The sequence below is a fragment of the Lissotriton vulgaris genome, chromosome 3_1, assembly GCF_964263255.1.
Source record: "Lissotriton vulgaris chromosome 3_1, aLisVul1.2, whole genome shotgun sequence".
NCBI classification, from domain to species: domain Eukaryota; kingdom Metazoa; phylum Chordata; class Amphibia; order Caudata; family Salamandridae; genus Lissotriton; species Lissotriton vulgaris.
Genome location: NC_141689.1, coordinates 831,804,743 through 831,819,832, shown reverse-complemented (window position 1 = coordinate 831,819,832; position 15,090 = coordinate 831,804,743). Strand labels below are relative to the sequence as shown.

At 43.6% G+C, this 15,090-nt stretch overlaps 1 protein-coding gene across 1 annotated transcript; it reads right to left on the bottom strand.

Moving 5' to 3' along the window:
* Positions 1-12,693: 12,693 nt before the first annotated feature.
* LOC147727097 (zinc finger MYM-type protein 1-like) lies at positions 12,694-14,796 on the bottom strand. The gene has a single exon (XM_086963572.1). The coding sequence runs from the start codon at positions 14,794-14,796 to the stop codon at positions 12,694-12,696; it is 2,103 nt and encodes a 700-aa protein (XP_086819698.1).
* Positions 14,797-15,090: the final 294 nt, after the last annotated feature.

Below are 15,090 nucleotides of genomic sequence, written 5' to 3'. Positions count from 1 at the left end.
CTCATTTATGTCTTTTTGCCGTAGGGAAGCGCAGCAGGCCTTCCTGCTGCGCTTCCCTACGGCAAAAGAAAAGGGCAGAAATGCGCCGTATCTATAAGATACGGCGCATTCCTGTCCTTTTCCCCTCCGCCGGCGCACAATGGGCTGCCTGCGCCAGCGCACGCACCCTTGCACAATGGTGCAAGGGTGCCTGCGTTGCAGGGAAGATTATTTTTGTACAGGAAGGGAAACCTTTCTGTACAAAAATAATCACAAGAGGCTTTTCCTCTTTCTATGTGTGCTGCAGAATGCAGCACACATAGAAAAAGGAAATACAAGGAGAAATAAAGACATTTCTCCCTGTTGCTCCTCCCTTACGCCTCCCCTGGGGAGGCGTAAGCTTTTGGCACTGCTTCAGAGTTACGATTTTTCGTAAATCTGGGGCAGTGTCAAAAGGCCATGGATGTTGCTGGGAACGCCCCCAGCAACACCCATTGCACGCCCCTTTAACGCAGTACACTGCGTTAAAGGGACTGATATTTATCAGGCAGCAGTACGCCACAAAAAATGGCGTACTGCTGCCTGATAAATACCACGCAGGCTTCTGCGCCACGGAACTTCATGAAAAGTGAAGTTCCGATGGCGCAAGGGGCCTCATAAATGAGGCCCCAGGTGTCTAGTGGGCTTTCTACCCCACTATGGGGCAGATTTGGGGCAACTTCCCCAATTGGGACAAATCTCCTAAGAGCCCGAGGAGGTAAGAAAGACAATATTGCTCTTTTGGGGTAGGGCTATAGCTCGATGCGCGGGTAGACTACCATCTCCTTTTATTTGTTTTGGCATCATTTTGAATTCCCTGATGCCTATCGGACTTTATGCCCTCGGGAGCAACTTGGAGGCAAACCCCCTGCCTGCCCCTAGGTGGGGCAGAAAGACTGGTTGGGTGTCCCTTTTGGGTTGGGGTGCAACCAATGCCAGAGTGCAACATCTGCACCCTTTTCTTCTTCCCCAAATGCAACATTCCTGGTGTTTAGTGGGCTTTCTAACCTCCAGGGTCAACTTCCTCAATTGGGACAGACCTCCTATCTGCCCCAGGGGATCAGAAAGACACTATTTCCTCTCCTGGGCCATGGTTATTTCTCAGTGGCAGGGTAGGTCGCCCCCTCTTTTTCTTTGTTTTGGCGTCATTTTAAATTCACTAGTGTCTACTGGGTTTTCTGCAACCCCATGGGTAAATTGGGGGCATACCTCCTGTCTGCATCAGGGGGGGCAGGGAGACTAGTTGGGTTTCTCATTTGGGGTGTGTCCAATGCCAGACTACAAAACCTGCACCCTTTTCTTTTGCCCCAAATGCAAAATCCCTTTTGCTTAGTGAGCTTTCGCCCCCTCAATGGGTCAGATTTGGGGCAAATTCCCCAATCGGGACAAACTTCCCATCTGCCCCCTGAGAGGCAAAAAAACACCATTTCCCCTTCCGGCACAGGGTCATGGCTCTATGCCATGGTAGATTGCCCCCTTCTTTTGTTCATTTTGGCACCTTTTTCATTTCCCTGGTGCCCTACTGGACTTTCTTCCCCCCCCCCCCGGGAGCCATATTGGGAGCAACCCTAAATCCCTCCCACCCCCCGAGGGGGCAGACGGCTGAGAGACTGTTTCACCCCTTTCTGGAATGAGGCATGGCCAGCCCCCACCCCAATGTTTTTATTTAATCCTTTGGGTCTAGTGACCTTTTTAAGCCCCGGTTTGGGGGCTGGGCTGATGGGCTGTAAACACCCTCATATTTTCCTGGGGGCAGAAATTAGGTTGCACTCTTTTTTGGGCTGGGTGCATGGTCATGCCCCTGGTGGGCAGCATCTGCTGCTATGTTTTTCCCCTTTATTTCCCTTTTGTCTAGTGGACTTTCTGCCCTCCCTTGGGAGAAGCAAATTGGGTTAAACCTCCAATCTGCCCAGGCTGTTTTGCCCCTAACTAGGGTGCTGGCATGGCCATGCCTGTGGTGGACAGCCCCCACCCCTTATGTAATTTTTTTACAAAATTTCCCTTGTGCCAAGTGGGCCTGAATTGGGGGTAACTACCCCCATTCACTACCCGGGGGCAGAAAGACATCATTTTTGGGGGAAGGGAGATCACAAACCTTTGCCTAAAAGGCTGCTCCCCCATATCTCTGCTGTCTAGTGTGTGGATCCCTGCTTGGGGATCGCTTTCCTGTGGAGATTCCTAAGCAAGAATCCAGGGGATAGAGATACCATTTGAAAGGGGAAACTTTGCCCTTTCCAATGATACTTTTCCCGCCTCCATCAGTGCTCAGGGGCTGAGATATGCCAGCCGAGCACTAACGCAGTGAAAGTAAAAATAAAGCCAATCGGCTTGTTTTACTTTCACTTCAAATGTAGTGACTTTATCACGCCCTGCTCAATGATTGTCATTACTGAAAAAATCCCTCTGGCTACTTGAGAAGCTCTTTTCTAGTAGCCGGAGTTAAAAATTATTAAAGTAATCCCTATGGTGCAGAGCACCAAAGGGTCCTTTATACCCCTCCCAGTGTCAGCCAAATGACCGCTAAACCCCCTTAAGGGTTAAAAGAGTTGATCAAATATATTGTTAGAGATCATCATCCTCTCCCCAACATCACAGAAATTGTGCCTATGCTAAAAGGTGCAACTTTGACATGAACACAAAATACTGTTCAACAGTAGTTGCCACAATTTAATGGTTTTTGTTCCTTCTTTTGTTCCATTCTTCGTTTTTAATGATACCTTTGAATTGATAAACACTTAATTAGTATATCAAAGAGCAATGGAAAGGGTTTTAAGAGGTACTTCTGGTGTTGCAATTTATCAAGAGGGTGTTGTGGTTAATGGTTGTTACCAAAAGGAAGATGGGAAGAGATTAAGTGAAGTAATACAAAGATATGGGGAAGTGGTTTTACATTAAATGTGGAGAAATATTAATTTAATTTGAGTGAATAGCCACTTCTGCCTATGAAATCATAAACTCTAGTGAAATATTCTGGCAGAGTCGGCCGCATTCGGATGGTCTTTCGTCTATAGAACCACTAACATCTGAATAGAGTGGGCGGACTGCCAAGTAGGCAGACGGTGAAACCATTAAAAAGTAATTGTGGGACCAGATCTACCAAGATCTAAATCATACCAATTATCTCCTCCTGAAAGTCATGCTGACAAAATAAGGGGTTATTGCCTGACACAATTATGTCTGTTTCTGAAATAATATTGGCACTAGAATAATCATGGTAAATATTGACATATGCTGGACATCCTTGGACTCATTGAGGCATAAATGCTTTTAATCTTTTTGGATAAAAACCTTTAATGAATGTAAATCTTTCCTAAATGGATCCATGTTGTATTTTTTATGTGCTGCTTTTATGATGTAACAATCGAAATAAAGCCGTTGAACTGAACATAAAGGCAGATGGCCTTGACATATTGTAACTATGTTTGTCCTAGTTCAGGTCATCTATCACAATGGTGGTATACTAATGCCAATGTCTGAAATTATGTGGGTGTTCTTAGCAGTCTGATAGGCAGTAATTGCTCAATTACGGCCCTAGTATGATGGTGGGTATCCTTGGCTTTCTGAAGGCATCTTTGGCGTTATTTTGGGCATCCCTGGCATTTGATGGTAAAACCTAAGCAAGTGGGGCAGAAGCTATGTGATTCATGTGCACTAAGTAAATAAGATGCAGGCACTTAGAGATCATGCATGAAATCCCATTTTTGAGACACAAATTTGTTTTTTTTCAGAAAAGGATAAGATAGTTTTGAGTGTGTTTACCCAAAATAGAAAATGCCTATTTGATAGAAGGTCGTGTATTTTGAGACACTCACATGTTAAAGTTTGAAAACGAAATGATTGAAACTCCTAACATATTTAAGCTGTTCTTTCGATGATAGAGCATACTGAGTTGTAGAGATTTTTAGATTAAATGTTTCCTTTGTGCCATTGATCAGTTGATGCTGTAGCTGTTGTTTCGTTAGTCATGTGGAAGCACTTCATTATGATAAAGCATTTTTGACATTGCTGTTTTACTCATTGGAGATAATTGGTACTCCAATATCATATTTTAAATTTCATCCTGCCAACATATTGTATACAGAATAAAGATTACCCCAATATAGGAAAAGTAGGCATATATAGGTACATATATGTATTTTGTAAAGTTTTGCTTACATTCCTAACTCTGCATCTATCTTGAATATATAATATTATAATATTTAAGGCACATAGATGTGGAGTTTAAAATAGAAAATCTATACCAATTTATACATACTGTCATCATATTGTTAAATATTCTAGATATGATAGTTGTGCACTTGATTTATGTCCTGTTATATCTATAAACCAATCATTTGCAGATACTGGAAGTGACGACATTGGTGATGTAAGTTTAGAAGCAAGGGGCAGTGTTATCACTGGTGGGCACTGCTGCCTCAGTTGTAACCTGCTTCTTGACTCTTGACTGACACCCCTCTATCCGGAGGTTGAAGGCTGAACGTCCATTCTGCTAAGACCTTGAATTCTCAATTGTTCCTCCTCCAGGTCACTCACTTTCATGACAATCAAATTCTTGTAAAATGAGACAACCACTGTTAAAAAAGGGATGAAAGTGGCCAGTTCTTTTTTTGTAATGTGGATCAAGTATCATGACACAGATCATTTTCAGAGGACGCAATCTCTTTTTGCAGCCGTTGACTTGTGCTCAGACAGAGGATTTAGCTATTGACCAAAACAGCTGCTTCTTCATGTTTCTTCTACCTTTCGGAAATGTTCCTGCAGCATGTGCAGCAATAGAATTGCTTGACTTATGGTACCACCCTCCTTGCTGGCTTTTCATGTCAAATTCTCAAACGCAGAAGCATTTTGATCAACCAGTCCACTAGTCCCCATTTCTCAACCTTCATCATTATGAATTTGGCAGTTACATTCCCTTTTTTGTAGTTCATAATTATTGATACACCTGTAAAGCTCAAACATCAATTGCAGATCGTAGAACGTGGAGTTCCAATGGGTAAGCACTTCCTATATGAGGATTTTACGATGATTCTATTATCACGCTGTATGATCCTCAACTGCCTCTGGGCTTTCAATGAATGACTGAAGTGAATGTAAATCCTAAGACAGGTGACCAGTTTGTTGTTACCTACTGCTTCTTTTTTGAGGAAGTCCTACACAGTCGAGTTGCTGCAATGCACTAAACATGGGACTCCGAAGTATCCTCCATCAGCCATTACTTTGCATAATATTACTGCAGTTGTGGCAACAAATTCAATGCTTAGATCTCTAGGTTGAACCATTCGTAGATGTTGGCATAAAATTCTTCCAAGATGTTGGCAGCTATAGGTAATTTCTCTTTTGGGAACATTGCAACTGTTGCATGCCATTAAATACCTTGAAAATAATCCTTGTGCCATGCTGAGGTCGCTGCGAATGACTACTGCACACTATGAGTGACAGTCACAGGCCTTTTTCAAATGGCATCTTCTTTCTCCCATCCACCTCCTATCAGTTCAACTTATTTTCCTCTCTCAAAGCAGCTATCTTTCAGATGATCTCATCCCATCCAATTGTGTGTTGCTTTTCCAGAAGGGCCAGCTGGCCCTGGGTACTGCAATATCCACCTGGCCTACCACAATGCACTGGTTTGTGGTAAATTAAACCTTCTCCTATGTGCTCCTTGTGTGGCTTAATTGTAAAAGAATCCCCAAACTTGGGATGAGAGCTTTCTTATTAAGTCAATGCCTGAACAACTTGCTGATGTTATGAGGGTGGGCTGTGACTGTGGTAGTGGTGGTTGCTGCAGACTTTTCTCTTCTTGAAGACATGGAAGCAGGTAATGCTGGTGATACTACATGACTGAGAGCATACTCAGTAGAAGGGATTTGCACTTCTTCTGTTGCTCTCTTCAACTGAACAATCAGTGGGTTATCATCTTCCTCATTTGTGAGGCTTCCATAAACATTCCTTTTTCCAGTGTCTCACGGGGCATGTCCTAGTCAGGGTGCAATCAATGTCAGGATCATTGTAAGGGGTTTTGAAAAAGATGGAGGAGTATTCTTTATTTTATCATGAAGACGAGGTGTCCAATGGAATAGCAGCCACAACACCTTGCTTGGCAGCAAGCTCATCTCCCTGCTCTGCTCCTACCTCTGAAACATAGAGTATAGCAGAATGTTGCTGTTATTGAGTTTCCAGTGAAGAAGATTCTGTCTACTGCTGGGACAAATCAATTTCAAACTCATTGCTCTCTGCTATTACTGCAGTTACCACAGCACTGAAAGACATAGGCTTCAGTTTTGGTAGTGGTGTCATTGTTGGTCCAGGGGGGCTCTTCCTCACAGGCGCTTCTGGCCTGGAGTAGTAGTGCAACAGGTAGCAGGTACACCACGTTGCCAGGAAAAAGATGAGGGCTTGATGCCAGTGGTAACAAAACTATTTTTATTCTCCTCACTGGCCAGTTTCCAGGCAGAAACCTCCTTCCATGGGGCCATCTTCACTTATTGCATGGGTCAACCGCACAAGCAGATGCACGTTGCCAATAGGACTCTGGACTACAGTGTCAGCCAATTCACTGACTTCTCTCCATCTAAGTCAGTAATATCCTCTTATGCACCTGCAGGCAATTAAGACGGAATTGGCAATTATTGTCAATACAATATATGTATTCATCACAATCATCATAACAATATTTCGAAAATCAATGAAATGTATATAAAATACCTGGTGTCCCTTGTGGACCCATGGAGCTCCTATGCGAGGAAGGGGCAAGCAGGCAAAAAAAGCAAAAATAATTTAATAAGACAAAACGGTGTGTCACTCCAAGGCTGCTGGTACCTCAATAACAATTATGAAAGGGATAGGATGGCAGGCAAAATTGAATCCATGAATATATTTTAATTCTATGTGTCCCTCCATGACCCATGTGGCCCCTATGGGAGGCAGGCAAAAATCAATCAGATAAAACAATGAATAAATAGTTAGTGTCTCTCCAGGGTCCAAACAAATACAAATTAACATAAAAATGCCCTGTGTTCCATCAGGGCCCATGGGGCCAATATGGGAGGCGGTTGGGCAAGAATTAAATAAATTAATATTTAAATACTTGGCATCCCTCCGGGGGGCATGGGGCCCAATGGGAAGTAGGGAGTGGGCTGTAAAAATCAAATAAATGAATATAAAAATTCCTGGTGTTCCTCCAGGACCCAAGGGGTCCCAAAAGGAGGGAAGCAAAAATCGAATAAATGTCATTATTAATAATACCTGGTACCCATGCAGTGACTATGGTTGGCAGGTACTAATTGAATAAATTAACTAAAAACAACAACTGTGCACTATAGATTACTACATTGAGCCATACGTGCAAACACATATATCAGGAAAATATATTAGGAAATACAAAAAATGAATAATAATGACATGGACTTCTTCTAATACCGTTGTTCCTAGACATTGGCTTTTGAAAGTGGAATAAAATGAATAATAATTAGAAACACATACTGGGTCGCTTACCACATAGCATTGGCCAGTAAGAATGGTGGCAATAGATGAAAGACTAAATGGCAGCCTATAGCACACACACACACACACACTGTAACTCCACAATGAGGCTGTCGTCACATGGGCAGCAAAGAAGGAGACATGGTAAACAAAGAGAGCATGGCTGTCCTAACCTACACCAGCAAAAACTTTCAGCATTACAGGAAAAGGAACACACAAATATATACCCAAAATGTCACTGGGCCTATCTGTTGGCCTAGTACACCACTAGTAAAGAAACAACAATAAATTCAACAGTACAACAAAATGGAAACAGTGAAAAAAAGATTAAAACGCTCCAAATACCACAATGTAACAAACACCTCTTAAAATGCTTTAAAAAGTTAAAGAAAAACAATTAATCAACCATCTCACACAAACTGAAACAAATACAAATAGTAGGCCAGGACAAGGGGAAAAACAAAGGAAAATGCTTGTCCTCACCTGCCTGGACTCCAGGATCCACCTCAAACTAGCCACCACCAGGCAAAGGCAAACACAAATTTACCTACATTTGTCATTAATACAAGACTACCCACAAACTCCTAAAATAATTAAAACATATCTCTAGCACACAAGCAGTGAGAATGTGAAAAATACATTAAAGAGTGCATACAAGGTATACAGCAGACTAGACCAGAAAAAGTAAAACACACCACAGTATGAAGCCAGATCTAAGCAAAATTCACAAAAACACAACGAAAATGAGGACATGTTATTAACACCAGGCCCCTACCATCCAAATATGTCATTTGTCCCTTCATCTCTCGTTGTGCTACCTGCTACCTCTCAACTTAAACTCAAGGCCATCAGTAACAATCACACAACATTAAAGATAGAACGAAAATAGTGATGCCTGGCCCACAAACCTTTTGCAAAGAACTGCACTCAACTTACTTTTTAGTTTTATAAAAAGTAAAGATTCCAACTTCCAAGGGTGGTTGAAACTGCCGAGATTGCAGACAAAGGAAGATTGATGTTTTCCCTTCAAAAATTTCAATCCAAAATGAGTAAGGGCTGGATGGACAAAGTTCAGGGAGGAGTCTTCAGGACAGGGAGAGGAAGATGACACTGAATGTAATGTAGCCTTATACTTTATGGCACTTCCTCTCTGTAAAACCAAAAAAAGATGCCTTTTATGTTAAAAATGTACCTGAATGGTCCACTCAGAGGAAAAAGTTAAAACAAAATTACTTTTTGAGGTATTTCACTAGTAACATTCGTAAAAGAAATGCTGTATGCATTCGGGTCAATAACAGTGTTGCGACACGCCGATCAAGTAGTTCCTGTTCTCCCGCCATAGTTTTTACCCGAACATACATCTCATTTACATGAGACAGTGTAAATGCATAATCACAAGTGTTTACATTTTCACAACATGAAATTCCTGAGATTACACCTCTTCCTTAAGCCCCCCCATGTGCAACCACCTTAATGTCATGAGCCAAACATAACACCCTCATCGCCCTGTTCAGCTTCCTCTATGCCTTATCAATCCCAGCATGTTTCAGAGCACCCCTCCAAACCTTGCTCAGTACAAACTCAGCCCAGACCGCACATGTTCCTGAAAAATGTATCTTGATTGCCTCCACATCCCTCTGCATATGTTGGAGCAAAGTCAGGTCTGACAAACAAACAAAGTAATTTTCCCCCAAGTAAATAAAGAGCATGTTCGGGCAGACCCTCTACGGAACCAACTTCGTCAGCCAGGGCAACAACTCGCCCCAACACATTCCCCTTAGCCCATCAAATCACCTTGTGCAGGCTGCCCTGCCAGCCCAGGTTGCATCCAAAGACTTATTGGTCAATATACTTCGATGCCCAGCGCACACAAAAATGTTCAACAATCCAGGTATCTGTCATAGTCCCTGCACTCTCATGCACCCTGGGCAAGAAAAAAAGTAGCAATTAGCTCAGGCACCTCATCCCTGTCCTCCTCCCATTGGGAAAAATTCCCACTAATTTCGCACATAGCACTCGCAGCACCTCAATCACCAACTGACAATCTGCTAAATCCGACCCCAAGACCACCCCAAGCCATTGCTACCCCAATTCAAAAGAAATGCGTACGGAAGCTAGTCGTATCTCTACCAAGTCTGCACAACCCCATGTGCACCACTGCCAACAACTACAAGGCCATAACCCTGCTGCCATCAGCGTAACAAAATATCACCAATAAACCCCTGCCAGCCCAACATTGGAAACCACGCCATTCCACCGCCAGGCTGACCTCCCTGTTGCTGCCCTCACACAGCCACACCCATTTACCCCTGCCCACCTGATCTGCCACAGCTGGTTGGGTATCTGTTGCAGCCAAATACCCAACCTCCCCTGCTCCAAACACACCTCTTCATACAGTATGTCCCCCATGTTGAGGAATACCCAAAACCTCCAAAACCCTGAATGCCACAAAAAAATCCAGATCATACACAGCCGAAACAAAGCAACCGCAAAACATTTGTAGAAACAATGAGACAAAACAGCCAGCAACTCCCCCAACAGCTTGCCCGTATTAGCTTCCTGCATCACCACCCTCCCTGAATTCCTCCTACTGCCCTACTTCTTCAGAACAAGGCCTAGAATCTCATCCTTGGCAGGATCAAAACCCTAATACATCTTGCCATAGAACGAGATTCCAAGCAACATACCTGCGATAGTCGTATGTGACAACCCTTTGTCAATACAAGATAGAACAAAACTCAAAACTCCCTACTCAGTGTCCTGGCACTTCAACTTCGCTTGTTGTTCACTCCATCCTCCCAGGCCTCGCCACATGCAAATCCTCATCATCAGAATACACAAATGCCCAGGCACATAAAGATCAGTCCATACTGTTTATAAGGCAGTGACCATATTAGCAATCACAGAAAGTCCATTTAAAGTTTACTTTTATTTTTATTTTCTGCTTTCCTTCTTCTTGGTGTAGTACAAAAAACACTAACAGCTGACACATGTTTTGTACTATGCACTTTTTCAAGTCCACAAAGTCACATGGATGCTTCTGCAGGACAGATGGTATTTAGTCCTGCCTCAAGTAGGGGGTACACGGATTCTTTACGAGCACTTCACATATGTAGCCCATCACTTGTTGAAATCTCGGCCTATTATGTCCAGACATGCTGGTCTGTTTTCCATATATCTTGTTTGGCCTTGAAAAAGTGCATAGCACGAAACACATGTCGGCTGCCAGTGTTTTTTGTACTACACCAAGAAAAATGAAAACAGAAAAGAAAAAGAAAAGAAAACTTTGAATGGACTTTATGTGATTACTAATATGGTCACTGCCTTGGAACAGTATGGACTGATCTTTGTGTGCCTTGGCATTTGTGTGTCTATATGTATCTCTACAGAGAACCTTCTCTCTAGAGTGTGTCTCCTCCAAGGTGGCAGGAGGATTATTGCCTGTAGAGCACCAGACTACAATATGGAATTTGTCATACTACGATTCGGGGGACCTTATAGGTAGATTTGCATTTGTAATCAGGCATTCCCATTGTGTGCGCTTTTGCATCCTCATCATCACACAACTCTCTTTCTTCTCCTTCATTACTTTTGTCACCATAGTTAAGGATCAGCTCTTCATCACTTACTGCAGCCGCACACTCAGGCATCTACACCGCTCCCTTCTGGGGTTGCACAGACACACTATACTGAGACAAACAGGATTCTGGCTGAACTCCATGTGCGAGAGCCCTTGACGTGGACCCCCCTGCTGCTTTGCTCCAAAGTCCAATGGCCATTTTGCACCCCGCTGGCATCTCCAACTGTCTACCGGCCTCAAGCGCCAGTCTTGTGCCTCTTTTCCCCACCAGGCTGCTCCTACCTGGGGGGTCCCTCCCACCACCGGTCCCCCAAGCTGCACTTACTTCCATCCTACCTACATCCAGCTTGTGCTCCTTAGGTACACACATCCAGTGTCCCCCTGGTCCGGGGCTCCCAGACATGTGTGCCTCACACTGTGCCTCCGCTCCCTGAGGTTCATTGTCCGTGGAGGCAAGAGCAGCTGCCCGTTCCCTAGCTTCACACATCCTGGCCCAGCGCTCCTCAGTCTCCTCAGTCTCCTGAATGAGTGGGCTTTGCTCCCGTATGCGCACCTCTAAAGCCACACCTTGCCACTTACATGGGTGGGATCCTTAGGGCCTAAGGGCCCTTTGCCCTCCATATGGACCCCATGTATTGCCCTTTTATTTGAAGTGGTGTCCCCCTGCCCACCAGGTCTCTCCACCTGGGACCCGGGCCCAACCAACATGGTTCTTTTAATGGCTGTTGTGGAACTACCAGGGGGGTCTTGCATAGAGGTCTAACGGCCCAACCCCCCCCCTTGGCAGTTCCATAACATGTGGCCTGCTCCTTGTTGGAGACACAACATTTCCCCTGCTGAAGCACATGGCTGCACGCCCTTCAAATCTGATTGTCCCGCCCCCCCCCCCCCCCCCCCACCCTCACTTGTCTCTCCTTGGACAAGGACAGATGCGCTTGGAGGCTCTTTCGCTCGCCCCTGTGCTTACTGCAGGTAGCAGTGCGCTTCACGCCGCTGCCACGGCCTGCAACCAGGGTCGGATTGGGATCACAATTTGGCCCGGGCACTGACGAAAAAGTGGCCCACATTAAGGGGGCGTGGCCTACATTTAAGGGGCGTGGCCTATATTTAAGGGGCGTGGCCCACATTCGAGGGGCATGCCCTTTCATGAAACACCATTTGGTTACTCTTTGAGGTCTAATTTGTAGACAAATATTTAGTAAATTAAGCCTTTTAAAGCTTACAGAGCAAGTAACATTGGTAAAGACTAGGAGCACTGCAGTTCAGATAACTGAATACTTACTTGCAGTCTTAACGCCCTGCACAATGTCGTTGGATACTCTTTCCTAACCAGCTATGTCCTAGACTCTAATCATCACATAAACCAGAAATCTAGTACAAAGTCAAGGAGAAAGGGTAAGACTGGAATCTCTGGGAATAGAACATGTAATAACAAAAGTAAGAATTCACAAACGAGGAAAAGGCAGTCTGGGGTGTAAAGAATGCTGAAAAAATGTATCTGTACAATCTAGTCATACATTTATTTCACAGTCAGCAGGTGATGTCTATATACAAAAAACACAGTTTTATTCATATCTGTTGCTGCCTTAAAGTCTGGGCCATGGGGAGACTGAGGATTACTCAATCAAAAGATCCTGCAGCAATGCACTTTTTTTTGCAACGAAGTCAATAATGTCATCAGTTTTCAACTGAGACAGCACATTCCATTCAACTGACATGAGCATAAAGGCTTCAAGGTTTTCCTGACCAATTTGGTTTCTTAGGCGGGTTTTGATGCACTTCAGTTTGGAAAAACTTCTCTCACAGGCTACTTGTGTACAGGATAAGGTCAAGACATATTTGTATGCCAAATACAAATGCCGATAGGCACTGCTGAAAAGAAGGTATTTTTTCAAGATAGAGTAACAACAGACAGCACAGTCACGGCAAGTATTGCACTTTGTTGGCCCAGCCTCAGGTTTTTTGTCAAATTCTTCTACTTGAAGTGGTTTGTCTTCATTAATCTGGTCTTCTCTGTCGTACTCTTCAGGTAGTGTCCTTTTTAAATTTGACCATTTAGCAGCAAAATCCTGAAGTTCTTCCTGCAAAGTCTGCACATTTATTGAGCTATCTATGTTTTGCAACAAGGAGCAAAGTCTCACAAGAGCATTACCTGGGAGAGTCTGATTGAAGTTCTTTGGGTCTAGGCATGCTATATCTGCTGCCAAAGTGAAGTGTGTCTTGAAACGAGTGGTCAGACTTTGAATAACTTGGTCCATTACTGTATTATGCACCCCAATACGAAATCGATCTTTAGCTAGGGTTATAGGCTCATCCTTTGTGCTCATCCCAGGCATCTTTTTAAAGGACAATCTCCCTTCTGGAAGTGTTGTTTGTACTTCTTGGTCACAGTTCCTTTCTGCTAAACCTTTGTTGGCCCACTCTGAAAATGTTGTGGCAGCAGAGTACACAGCATCAAAATTGCGGGAATCTGTGGCAAGGAGTTTTACAGTGTCTGACACCATTCTCTGTGCTTGCAGGATATCCATTCCACTTGTTTGGAGATACTTAGACAGTGGTGTGGTTGAAGCAAAAATGCGAAGATACAATTGGGCTGTTAGGACTGTTTGAAATTTACATAGTCCCTCAGCAAATTGTAAGGCTTGGCACCGTACATTTGGAATAAATCTAAGATTGTCAGATGAAATGTTATGAAGGACTTTGACCAAATCAATAAACATAGCATTGGCAGGGTTATTGAAAGAGCCAAAAACTTTCTTGAGAGCAGCATCTTTTGCCCACCATCTTGTTTCTCCAATGATCTGGACTGTCCGGCTATCCTTTGCCAGCTCACGCCACACATCCATCCGCTTATATGACTCCCGGAGAAAGACTGCACAAGAGTGTAGCAGTCCAAAGAGAGAGGTGGACGCTGTAGATGCTTGGGTCACCTCAATAAGGACAAGGTTTAACACATGTGCATAACACCAGACGTGTATGTGATTTGGAGATTCTTTGCTTAGCCAAGTACTGAGTCCATTGTACTGGCCTTGCATGTTGGAAGCACCATCAGTCGAATTTCCAATGCACTTAGCTATGTCAAGACCATTTTGTTGAATTGCAGTTTGTACCAACTCGAACAATCCTTTTCCAGTTGACAAAGTGCAATTTATGACTGCTATTAGGCGTTCATGTACAGTGTCTGTGACATATCGGATGATAATGGAACACTGGTCAGTAATACTTATATCTTGAGTTGAGTCTATCTGGATTGAGTACATACCTGCATCGTTTATTTCTTTAGCAATGTGTCTTTTTATCAGTTTGGAAATTGTTTCTATTACATAACCAATTGTGGTCTTTGACATGAATGTCACAGATGCACCACGACCACCTTTCTGTTTTGCTTTGGAAGTGAGAGACTCAATGTGTTGTTTAAGAGGTTGGTCATATTTTGACAGCAGAAGGATGAGCTCCAGAAAGTTCCCATGATCCATTAAATCATTATCCAACTCAGACACAGACTCTGATTTCCCCCGATAGCTAAGCCCCCTTTTACCAATCAGTTTAATAACTTCAACCACACGCTCCAATATTTCTCTCCTCTTTCTGACTTGTACTGCACGAGTTGTCTGCCGAGAGAAGAGGAGAGTGGTTATGTCAACTCCAGAAATTGTCATCATATACGAATCAGTGCATCTTTTGTGGAATTGGGATGCCTCATGCTCTGTAATGCGCATGTACACGTGCCTAAAGTTGTTCACCCCTCGAATAAAAGGCCCACTTTCTTCACATTTGCTAAATGCCAAGCAAACTGTGCAAAAGAAAGCTTTTTGGATTTTTGAAAAGCTTAACCAGTGTCGCGTACTCCCATCTTTCCTCATGAATGCCAACTGCCCATTGAACTGTTGGCTTTTGGAAGATTAGATTGGGTGATAGTGAAAGAATGCAGAAAGCTGGTCATGCGTTGGCCATTGAAAGTAAAGGTCAACTAACTGTGTCTGGTCCTTTCCTTGAGTATCCGTCTTATCTTG